Source organism: Drosophila albomicans, chromosome 3 (assembly GCF_009650485.2).
Source record: "Drosophila albomicans strain 15112-1751.03 chromosome 3, ASM965048v2, whole genome shotgun sequence".
Lineage (NCBI taxonomy): Eukaryota > Metazoa > Arthropoda > Insecta > Diptera > Drosophilidae > Drosophila > Drosophila albomicans.
This window is the reverse complement of record NC_047629.2, coordinates 18,065,638-18,078,568: the sequence shown is the minus strand read 5'-3', so window position 1 is coordinate 18,078,568 and position 12,931 is coordinate 18,065,638. Positions and strand designations below refer to the sequence as shown.

General features: G+C 35.7%; 1 protein-coding gene across 1 annotated transcript; it reads left to right on the top strand.

The window, feature by feature from the left end:
* Positions 1-4,274: 4,274 nt before the first annotated feature.
* On the top strand, positions 4,275-6,301 carry LOC127565609 (uncharacterized). Its single transcript, XM_052004928.1, has 2 exons — positions 4,275-4,711; positions 5,522-6,301. The coding sequence occupies exons 1-2, from the start codon at positions 4,292-4,294 to the stop codon at positions 5,525-5,527; spliced, it is 426 nt and encodes a 141-aa protein (XP_051860888.1). The 5' UTR covers positions 4,275-4,291; the 3' UTR covers positions 5,528-6,301.
* Positions 6,302-12,931: the final 6,630 nt, after the last annotated feature.

Genomic DNA, 12,931 nt, shown 5'->3' with positions numbered 1-12,931 from the left:
TGTCCAAGTTAATAATATTTTTAATGGATTTTGAAGTTGAAGGTATTTTCTAAAATTTGAGATATTATAAAAAAATGTACGTGTTTAACTTTTTTTGTTATATTAATGTAAGATGGAAAGGGCGATGAGTCGGTGTGAATGGACATCGATATATCGGTGTGAGCAGATATCGATTGGTCGACGTAGAAGTATCGAGTAGCCGGCGAGAGTAGAAATCGGAGTCGACAGAAAGGAACAAGCAGTACGAGAATAGGCGGCAGCACGAGCAGTACGAGAACAGCAGGAGTACGAGAACAGCAGGAGTACGAGCCAGACATCGTCACGGGTGGCAAATTTCGACACTCGACTCACACCCGTACTTTTAAGAGTGCGAGTGCTACTCGTGCACTCGCAAACCGAGTGAGAGATACACACTTATTCAAAATCATGCGAGTGCTGCGAGTATGAGTCATTGTCATACTCGAGCCTTTCTTGCACTCGCCTATTCGGCACCCGATCATTTTAGGCACTCGGCTTGCACACACTTGTGTCTCGCGGGTGGTTGTTCTTCGTGCAACCGATCATTTTAGACACTCTTGACGAAATGCTCTGACACTCGCGAGTGTTTTGCTCAAACACTCGCGAGTGTTTGATCAGACACTCGCGAGTGTCTGAGCAAATACTCGGGTGTTTTTCCCCCACCCCTATTGATGCTTGTGTGTCGCGGCTCGCGGGTAGATTTTATGACTTTTGACTTCTTTGAATGATTTTTGGGTGTTTTTTTACTTTGACAAATGGTCAAATAAAATATCAGGTGGTTTTTCCTGAAATTTATTTTTTACATTCTTATTATAAGCATAAAAATAAAACAGATTAGTTGTATTTTTACTTGTTTTGTTCCTTATCAATATATAAAAATTCTTTAAAATTAAAATTTAATTTTTATTGGCTAACCAACCTCGGCTTTACCCGAGTGCATAGAATCACCGATCGCAAATTGCCGAGTATGCCTCGGCACTCGCACTCGCGAGTGTAAGGCCCGCGATACACTTATTGCTCATGAGTATAAGGCTCGCGAGTGTGTGTATTTTTGGCCACTCGCACTCGCGAGTGTAAGGCTACCGAAAAGGCACATGAGTAACGGGTGCACCCGTTGAGTGTGTATACCCGTGCCGTTCTCTGGTACGAGCAGAACCGTGATCAGCAGTAAAGCAGAACAGCCGTGCGTGTCATCGTATTCAGCAGTATTTCAATTATCAATAATCAATTATCCTAAAACTTACATTATAACTTACTATATTATAATAAAACTAAGGCAACTAGCCTTATATTTGGGGGCTCGTCCAAAAAAACAACAGAATTAAAAGGCTCGTCCAAAAAACAACAACAACAGAATTAAAAGGCTCGTCCAAAAAAACAACAGAATTAAAAGGCTCGTCCAAAGCAGCAGCAGCAGAATTAGAAGGCTCGTAAAAAAAAAAAAAAACAACATACGTGAATTGCAAGCGGTTGTGAAATTCTTGAAAAAAGCACCGTTAGAGCTGTATGTATGTATATGAGTGAAACAAATTCGAAAAAAAAACAGAAGAAAAGAAAACCAAAAAGCCGGCAGTAGTGCAAGCGAGACAACAATACTCGCTGCGATCGCGCCAGAGGATAGCAGATGAATAAGAAGCTGGAAAAAGTGTAAAGACGATGGAGAATAAAGCTGAGAAGAAAGAGAGCAAAACCACACATGCAGAAATGAGTATAATGACCGAAAATAATGAAATGCTGCAGCAGCTAGTACAGCTGTTAACGCTGAAAATCCGAGCTGACGAAATACAAAAAGATGAAGGAAAGCTGGTAGTGGAAAATTTTGCAAAAATTATACCCGAGTTTGATGGAAATAATATGCAAGTGGTGGCATGGTTTCAAAACTTTGAGTTGAACGCAGACGCATACGGACTCAGTGACAAGCAGAAATATGTCCAAGCGCGCGCCAAGATGACTCGTACAGCGGCACTATTTCTGGAGTCAACGGCAGTGTTCGAATATAATACATTACGAACAAAGTTGATTGAAGAATTTGCTAAGGGAAACGTGTCAAGCGCCGAAATTAATAGGAAATTAGCTGAGCGTGTGAAACAAAAAGACGAAACTTTTCACGATTACCTGCTGCAAATGAAATGTATTGCTGCGCGTGGAGTTATAGACATACAGTCAGTGATAAAGTACGTTGTGGATGGTTTGAATCTCAAAAGCGACTTTAAATTCACTTTGTACGGATGTTCGTCATTTAAAGAATTGAGAGAGAAGTATGAAGTCTATGAGAGTAACCAAACGAATGAGAAAGAAGAGAAACGACAAAATCAGCCAAGTAAAAACAAATATAGCGCACAGCCTAAAACTGAGAAGAAGCAGCATTGTTTTAATTGTGGCGCAAACGATCACCTTCGAAAAGATTGCCAGAGTGAGGTTAAGTGTTTTCGGTGCAACGAAAACGGGCACATGTCAAGAAACTGCAAGGCTGCACCTAACATGAAAGTTGTATACGAGGACCGTCGACTAAAAAAGCTGCGAATCGCTGACGTTGTGGTAGAGGCGCTAGTGGATACTGGAGCTGACGTCTCAATAATTAAAGAGGCAGTGGTCAATAAAATTAGTGGCGTCAAATTACAGCAGAGCGTTTCAACACTACGAGGTCTTGGAAGAGGTATGACTCGCCCTCTGGGTCAATTCAATGCAGAGGTGAAGATCGACAAAATGCAGCTGACACACAGGTTTCTAGTTGTTCCGCAAGATGCCATCGCCTGTGATGCTTTACTGGGATACGACTTCGTGGCAAAGTTTCGAGTGCAGATGACAGCAGCCGGCTACGAGTTTTCTCCCCCTGCTGGGGAGGAAACTGTAGAATCAAATCAGTTAAGTATTATCAATATTTTAGAAACCAACACTGATATTGATACCTCTCCGCAATATAAAGGAGCAGTGGAAACAATGATTGGCAATTTCAATGCGATGAAGAAAACAGCTGAGTGCCCAATTCAACTCAAGATCCTTTCGGCAGGCACCCAGTCGAATTGCTGTTAGCGAGGCTGAAGCAGTAAAACATCAAATCAACGAGTGGCTGGATACAGGCGTAATTCGGCAGTCCACATCTAATTTTGCTAGCCGCCTAGTTGTTGTCAAAAAGAAGGATGGAAGCAACCGCATTTGTGTCGACTATCGCCAGTTAAACAAAATGGTTCTCAAAGACTGCTTCCCAGTACCGGTGATTGACGACGTGTTGGAGAAACTGCAGAAGGCCAAGTTTTTCACCGTTATGGATTTGGAAAATGGTTTTTTCCACGTGCCGGTGGAAGAAAACAGCAAGAAGTTCACAGCTTTTATTACGAAGGAAGGCCTTTTCGAGTTCAACCAACCACCATTTGGATTTCGTAATTCGCCAGCGATTTTTATTCGATTTGTCAACCATGTTTTCCAAAAGCTGATAAACGAAGATGTTTTAGATCTTTATATGGATGACATAATCATACATGCAGTCACAGCAGATGAATGCCTGAGGAAAATGGAGCGCGAGTTATACATTTGTCACCACTTACCACTTCCCCATCTCATTTGTCACCACTTACCACTTACCCAACACTAACACATACAAAGCATTCCATTAGATCGGGATTGCGATCGTCAATTATGTAAACATAAACATCCAAGCACTATAAACTAATAACCCAAACTGGGACTGCTAGCTTCTTTAACGTAAACATAAACAACCAAGCTTGCACTCCAAAGTCAGAATATGTTAACGTAATTATAAACAACTCAGACGGTTTGGCTGCCGCCAACATCCAAGTATAAAATAACACTTCTTGCACAACTTAACTTCAGTTTGTATCAATTCTCTGAATAAACCAGTTCAGCACTACAGCACTGTGTAAATTCTTATTTATTGAAAATACAACTCATATATATATATATGTCAAACATATATAACTGGCGCAGCCGGTCTGAACGGACGGATAAATTAATAACACACTAAGAAGTAACATTTGAACTAGCTGAAAAGGCATAACAAGTGTTATCGAAAGTGAAAAAGTTAAAAAAAAAAAAAAAAAAACAAAACACACACTAAGAAGTGATATTTGAACTTAGCTGAAAAGGCATAACAATTATCGCCAAAAGTGAAAAAGTGTAAAACAATAGTGGCATAAAAAAGGACAAAGTCATAATTGTGCAACTAAACTAAAAACTAAACAATCCAGTGGCAATTTAACAATCAAAGATAAATCTAAAAAAAAAAAAAAAAAAAAAAAAATATATAAACTTTAAAATGGCAAACGAAAATATAAACGAAATGCAGAATTGCATTCAGGCTCTCACTCAAATTGTTGTTCAACAAATGCAACTACCAAATGCGAACTCAAGAACAAGAGCTAGAAACCAGATTGAAAAGGAAACTCGATATCTTCCAACATTTACTGGACAAGATGGTACTCTCCATGGATTCATTGCTTCAGTGGACCAGATTATGCAGGAATATGCAGACGATGCGGATCAGGTTTTCAGCGTTATATTCAACACGAAGATTCAAGGACAGGCAAGAACAGTTCTCACCATCAACACACCGACAACGTGGGAGGAATGTAAGGAGAAATTGCGACATCATTACCGGCCAAGAATGGACCAAATGGGTTTGACTAGGAAGATCAACAATCTCAGAGTGACATCTATTAAAGATTTAGATATTAAGGTAAGGTACATAGTGGAAGAAATAACAGACTTTGCTGTATTTGAAAATAATGAAAGCTTAGTAAATATATTAAGTTCACTATTGATTCAACGAATAAAAGAATTAGCTGCAGGCTCCATGGCAGTCTCGCTAATGCCATTAACAACAGTGCAAATGGTTAGAAATGAAATTGCTAAATATATCGGTCTAAATTTTGGAAATTTAAATCAAAGATTGTTAATTCGTAAAAATACCGAGAATGACTCAGGTAACAATATTGATCAAAGAAATAATAATAATAACAACAATAATAATAATAATAACAACAATAATAATAATAAAAACAACAATAATAATGGCAATTTTCCAAAAAGTCAAAATACTAGGAGACAATATAACAATCAACAACAAAATAGGAATAACAATACTAATCCACAATACAATCATAACTATAACAATAATCAACAAAATCAGAATACTAACAATAATCCACATCAATATCCAAATAATAATTACAATAAAAATGAAAGTCAAAATGTTAGACAGAATCCCCCAGAGGCAATGAGTGTTGATTATATAATTGATGAGGATAATAAAAGTACAACAAGTGAAATCCCTAAAGATTTTTTTACCCAGTAGCCTCGGATGAAAGAAAAATGTTAATAGAAGGAACAATTGAAGATTGTAAATTTACTTTTTTGTTAGATACTGGATCCACAATTAGTATATTAAACACAAATAGAGTGCAGGAAAATTTTTACAAAATAATTGAAAAATATTCAAAAACAATTCATACAATTAATGCAAAGTTTGAAACTAATAATTACTTAGTTATGACAGAAGCACCAAGAGAATTTCAATATTCTCCACAAGTTCGTTCAAGATGGGTGGCTTTACCCCTGGATAAATCATATGATTTTCTATTGGGTATGGACTTCATCCAAAGAAACGTTCAATTTATTGATTTCAAGAAGAAAACAATTAAACTGATAAATGATGCTGAAATTCCATTCCATTCCAAGCATCCTGAAGAGGCTTGTGTTTTGGAAGTAAGTGAAATTGAAAGCTTTAATTTAACAGATTTAAATTTAGAAGAAAAGGAAATTATTACCAATCTAAACAAAAGATTTAACAAGTTATACTATAAAGAAGGCGACCAATTGACAAATACAAATACAGTGGTACACAATATAAGAACAATAACGGACCAACCGATTAATTCGAAAATTTACAGGTGTTCTCCAAAATATGAAGAAGAAATTCGAAAACAAATTTTAGAAATGGAAAGAAACGGCATAATAAGAAAAAGCAGAAGTAAATACAGCTCACCTATATGCATGGTGCCAAAGAAAATAGATAATTCAGGAGTACAAAAATATAGATTATGTGTAGACTATCGTCGATTAAATCATGTAACAATACCAGACAAATATCCGTTACCTCTCATGGACTCAATATTAGACAAACTTGGTAGGGCTCAATATTTCAGTACATTGGACTTAGCAAAAGGTTATCATCAAATCTTGATGGCTGAAGAAGACATAGAGAAGACAGCATTTGTTTCACCATTCGGACTTTATGAATACGTTAGAATGCCATTCGGACTAAAAAACGCACAAGCAACTTTTCAAAGATTAATGAATGATATTTTAAGAGATTACATAAACAAAATATGTGTAGTCTACTTAGACAACATTTTAATATTCTCAACAACACTCGAAGAACACAAACATGCTTTAGAAAAAATTTTTAGAAAACTCCAAGAACACAGATTAAAAATACAAGTAAATAAATGCTCATTTATGAAACAAGATACAGAATTTTTAGGACATGTACTCAGTAAAGACGGAATTCGACCAAATCCAAAAAAGATACAAGATATTTTAGCTATTCCAATCCCAAAAACAGAAAAACAACTAAAAGGTTTTTTAGGCATGACTGGTTTTTATAGAAAGTTCATAAAAGATTACTCAAAAATTGCATACCCTATAATCAAATATTTACAAAAAGGAAATAATATTAATAAAAATGACCCAGAATTTATAGATTCTTTTGAAAATTTAAAAGAACTAATAAGCTCACATCCAATTTTGAAATTCCCAGAATTCGATAAACCTTTTACATTAACGACAGATGCGAGTGATTTTGCAATAGGAGCAGTGTTATCACAGCAAACTCAGCCAATAGCATTCGTATCTAGGACCCTAAACAAACACGAAAAGCAATACAGCGCGACAGATAAAGAATTTCTGGCAATTGTGTATGCCGTAGACTACTTTAGGCATTACCTATATGGCACACAATTTACAATTATAACTGATCACCAACCAATTATGTATTTAAATAAAAAATACAAAGGGAAAGACCTCAAGGACAAACATCAAAGGTGGATATTGAAACTACAAGAATTTGATTGTGATATCAAATATTTAAAAGGAAAAAATAACAAAGTGGCAGATTTCCTCAGTAGGCAGGAAACAGCCCCGCTTATAGACAAAGAAAATATTAATGAATCAAATTTAGCATTGACAGACACAATTCACTCAGCAAACGAGAACGAACCAATAGATTTTTATATAACAGATGATATAGTTAATAAATTCAAAACTCAAATCATTATCACATATTTAGCAACAGACAGTATAATTAAAAATAAAGGCAGAAAAATTATTGAAATTAATCCAGCAGACGACAATTTAGAAATAGAACAGAAACTCTTAAACAATATTAATAGGGGAACTATTGGCATATATTCAGAAGTACCAGATTCCATTTACTATAAAGTACAATGTATTATAATAGACAGTTTTAAAGACACGAAAAATATAAAATTCTTAAAATGTACAAAACGAGCAGTAGACATAAATGACGAACAGGAACTCCACAAACAAATAGCTTTATATCACACAAAAGAATCCCTACATAGTGGCATGAACGAGACATTTTATAGTTTGAAAGACAAAATTTATTATCCAAAATTTAGAGAGCACATTAACTTAGTTATATCCAACTGCACAAAATGTAGAGAAATTAAATATGACAGGAAACCGATCAAAGCAAAATTCAATATCACAGAAACTCCTCAAGAGAAAAATGAAATAATTCATATAGACATTTTCCATATCAAACACCGATCATTTGTTACAATCATAGATAAACTTACAAAATTTGTAGCTGCATACAATATAAAAGATAGGAATTGGAGGGCAAAATTGCAAATTATAATAGAGCAATTCACAAAATTTGGCAAGCCCAACAAAATTATTATGGATAATGAATTTAGATCAGAACAGATTCAAAGTTTCTTAAATAAAGAAAAAGTCGAGTTACATTTAACAAAACCAAACTCGCACACAGGTAACGCAGACATTGAAAGACTTCACTCCACGTTAATAGAAATTGTCAATAGCATAGATGAAGACATCTCGATAGAATCAAAAATTCAAATTGCTGTTAACACTTACAATAATAGGTATCACACAACTATAAAATGCTCCCCAAACGAAGCTAAAAATACAAAGAACTCACAAGACCTTAAAGAAATAATAAGCGCTAACAAAGAAAAAATCATAACAAAACTAAATGAAGAAAGAGAACAGTATGAACAAAAAAGAGAGGAAGGACCAATTAAAAATTACAAAAGATTAAGACATAAAGATGAGCCGTATTTTAGATACGCCAAACTAGAAGATATTCATCCATGTAATATCAAAAGACCATTAAAAATGGAACAAAATTAAAATACATGCACATATACATTAACAGTTTTAGTAATAAATACATATATATATACATTTTTTTTCTTTTACTCGCACTTTCAGAATATTTTATTAATCACTTTAATGATTTTATCAATGACACATGCTAGACTGCATGTGGTTCCAATTCAAGAGGAGGCAGGATATGTCCCTATACATATGTATTCTACAGCAATTGTAAATGAAACTATTATAATTCTGCACATTATTGACATTAATCAAATCACTATAATAATCAATAAAATATACGACAATATAAAGAATATCGAAATAGCAAATAAGGAAACATTAATTGATGAAATCGAATTACTAAGGGCAAAAGTAAGTTCTATCACTCCATCAACACGAACAGAAAGAGGTATTTTTAATGGAATAGGCACCGTACATAAATGGCTATTTGGCCTTATGAACAATGAGGACAGGGAAGAAATTATAGAACACTTAAATATAATAGATCAAAGTAATCACAATGCAATCACTAACTTAAACCAACAAATTCACATTAACAACCATTTTAATAATACTATTAACACATTAGCAGGCATAATCCATCAAGACAGAAATATGATAGAACTTCTTTCAGCCAAAATGAATAACCAAACAAAAGAAACAATAAAAAACATATTATTCAATGATCAATGATCAAATGAGAACTTTAAAAAATATTGAAGAAAAATTAAATTATATTCAAGAAACCATTGCATCAGCAAAAAACAATATATTTTTACCAGAAATATTATCAAAAGACGAAATAAATAAATTTAAAATAGATTTTTATAAAATTAAATTAATCAGAATGGGCATATTAAAATATAAAAACAACGCAATTGTCATGGCAATCAAGCTACCCAAAAATTGTGTAAAAACAGACATCAAACTCATAACTGCAATACCTAACAGCAACAATATTCAAATTGATCAAGAAAATTTACTAATTACTCAAATTTGTAATAAAATATACGATTATAAAGAAAATGTAATTTTAAGGGAACTAACATTAAGTAAAAGCTGCACAATAAACAACAATTGTAAATTCAAATTCAACAATAAATCCAGTATAGAACAAATAGATGATGAAACAATAATTGTAAGAAACAGTAAAAACGAAAAATTAAAACAAAATTGCGATCAAAGAAATATTACATTAAATGGAAACTACTTAATACAATTTGTTAACTGTAAAATTCAAATATTATCTGAAAACTTTGCAAATGAACAAATAGAATTTTATGATAGATTTTTTTACCCAACAAACTTATTGAACCAATCTTATAAAAACACAATAAACTTTGAACACTTCTCAATACAGAACTTTGAAAACTTAAAAGAAATCACAGAATTAAAATTTCATAAAAAAATAAGTTATGGCATTTCAATTACATTTGCAATTATTATATTAATATTAATATTTTACTTGTGTATAAAATTAAGACCTAATAATATTCATGTTAATTTTAAAAGAATTCAGGAGAATTCAAATTCTGGCGATGGAGGAGTTATACATTTGTCACCACTTACCACTTCCCCATCTCATTTGTCACCACTTACCACTTACCCAACACTAACACATACAAAGCATTCCATTAGATCGGGATTGCGATCGTCAATTATGTAAACATAAACATCCAAGCACTATAAACTAATAACCCAAACTGGGACTGCTAGCTTCTTTAACGTAAACATAAACAACCAAGCTTGCACTCCAAAGTCAGAATATGCTAACGTAATTATAAACAACTCAGACGGTTTGGCTGCCGCCAACATCCAAGTATAAAATAACACTTCTTGCACAACTTAACTTCAGTTTGTATCAATTCTCTGAATAAACCAGTTCAGCACTACAGCACTGTGTAAATTCTTATTTATTGAAAATACAACTCATATATATATATATGTCAAACATATATAACTCGCGTGTTTAGCAAGTCAGCAGAGTTTGGGCTGAAAATTAAATGGAAAAAGTGTCATTTTCTCCAGACGAAAATCCATTTTCTCGGCCATATAATTGAAGACGGGAAAATCAAGCCAGGAATAGAGAAGACGAAAGCTATCGGAAAATTTCCAGCACCACAGAATATTAAAGCCCTGCAGTCATTCTTGGGTCTCACTGGATTTTTTCGGAAGTTCATACGAGGATATTCTCAGATAGCAAAGCCGTTAACAGATCTTTTACGGAAGGATGAGAGTTTCCGAATGGGGTCTGCTGAGTTACAGTCGCTGCAAAGGTTGAAAGCCGCACTAACCTCGGAGCCTGTATTGAGAATCTATGACAGAGATGCCAGCACAGAGCTCCACACAGATGCCTCGAAAGATGGATTTGGTGCCACATTGCTGCAGTGGTACGATGATCAACTGTATCCTGTTTGCTACTGGAGTAAGAAGACTACAGAAGCCGAGTCGAGAAAGCACAGTTATATATTGGAGGCAAAGGCCGTTTATTTGGCGCTTAAAAAGTTTCGCCAATACCTGTTGGGTATTTCATTCAAGTTGATTATCGACTGCGCCGCCTTCAAGCAAACCCTTAAGAAGCAGGATGTACCTCGCGACGTGGCAGAATGGGTGGTGTACATGGAGCAGTTCGATTTCGAAGTAGAACATAGGCCTGGAAACCGATTGAAGCACGTCGATTGTTTAAGTCGCTACCCACCCCAAATAATGGTTATTTCGACTGAAATTTCTGCCAGACTGAAGAAAGCACAGGAAGGTGATGCCATGGTAAAAGCGATTTTGGAGATCTTGTCCAGCCGCCCATATGAAGACTTCAAAATTAAGGGATGCCTATTGTATAAAGCTGTCGAAGGAACGGATGTGCTGGTGGTCCCAAAGGTTATGGAAAAGGAGATCATCACAGAAGCACACAAAGCTGGCCATTTCGGTACCCAGAAGACTATGCATTCCATACAACAAAACTATTGGATTCCACATTTAGAGGGAAAGGTATCCAAGGTCATCAGTAACTGCGTCAAATGCATCATATACAACAAAAAATTAGGCAAGAAGGAGGGATTTCTTTATAAGATCGACAAAGGAGCGGAACCGTTGTATACCGTACATGTTGACCATCTGGGAGTAATGGATGTAACGACCAAGCAGTATAAACACATTTTTGCAATTGTGGATGGCTTCACAAAATTTGTCTGGTTGTATCCAACTAAGACCACGAGCAGTGAGGAAGTTCTGCAGAAGCTGAGGAATTGGTCCGACGTTTTCGGAAATCCTTGCCGAATCATTAGCGATCGTGGATCGGCATTTACTTCAGCTGCATTTGAGTCGTATGTTAAGGAGAATGGAATCGAACACATTTGGAGCACCACCGGAGTCCCAAGAGGAAACGGCCAAGCCGAACGCGTTAATCGCTCAATTTTGGCCATAATCTCAAAGCTGTCTGCAGATAAGCCCGACAAATGGTTTAAGTTTGTACCAAAGGTGCAGCGAGTCATCAATGGTACTACGCACAAGTCTACGAAGCGATCACCATTCGAACTTATGTTTGGCGTTAAGATGAGAAATGATGCCGATTGCAGAATTCTACAGATGCTAGATGACGAAATGTACAACAGTTTCGACGAGGAGCGACAGAAGACTCGGCAAGAAGCGAAAGATGAAATACAGCATGCACAGGATAACTACAAAAAAGCGTTCGATAAGAACAGGAAGAACGAACATGGCTATAAACTTGGAGATCTCGTTGCCATTCGCCGTACGCAGTTTGTGGCTGGTAGGAAACTAGCTAGCGAATATCTGGGGCCATATGAGGTCACGAAAATAAAGCGTAGCGGGCGATATGAGGTGCGTAAAGTTGGTAACACAGAAGGGCCTATTAATACCGCTACAAGCGTCGACAACATGAAGCTATGGCGTTATGCTGAGGTCAACGAAGAAGCCTGGTCATCAGAGGCTGATGACTGAATCAGGGTGGCCGAATGTAAGATGGAAAGGGCGATGAGTCGGTGTGAATGGACATCGATATATCGGTGTGAGCAGATATCGATTGGTCGACGTAGAAGTATCGAGTAGCCGGCGAGAGTAGAAATCGGAGTCGACAGAAAGGAACAAGCAGTACAAGAATAGGCGGCAGCACGAGCAGTACGAGAACAGCAGGAGTACGAGCAGAACCGTGATCAGCAGTAAAGCAGAACAGCCGTGCGTGTCATCGTATTCAGCAGTATTTCAATTATCAATAATCAATTATCCTAAACTTACATTATAACTTACTATATTATAATAAAACTAAGGCAACTAGCCTTATATTAATTTGAAATAATACCTGTTTTTTGTCTATATTTTGAACGTCTTTTTTATGTTTAGCTAAGGTTTTAGTAGTGACGCCACAGAATGCCACAATTAAGTTGTATACCAATGTGTTTGCCTGGCTCTAAAGGTAATAAATGTGTAAATTTTTTTTGCCGAAAATTGCCGATGTGCTTACAATCGTAAAAATTCTAACACCGTCTTAACATTTTCAGGGTCAGTTTTGCACTAA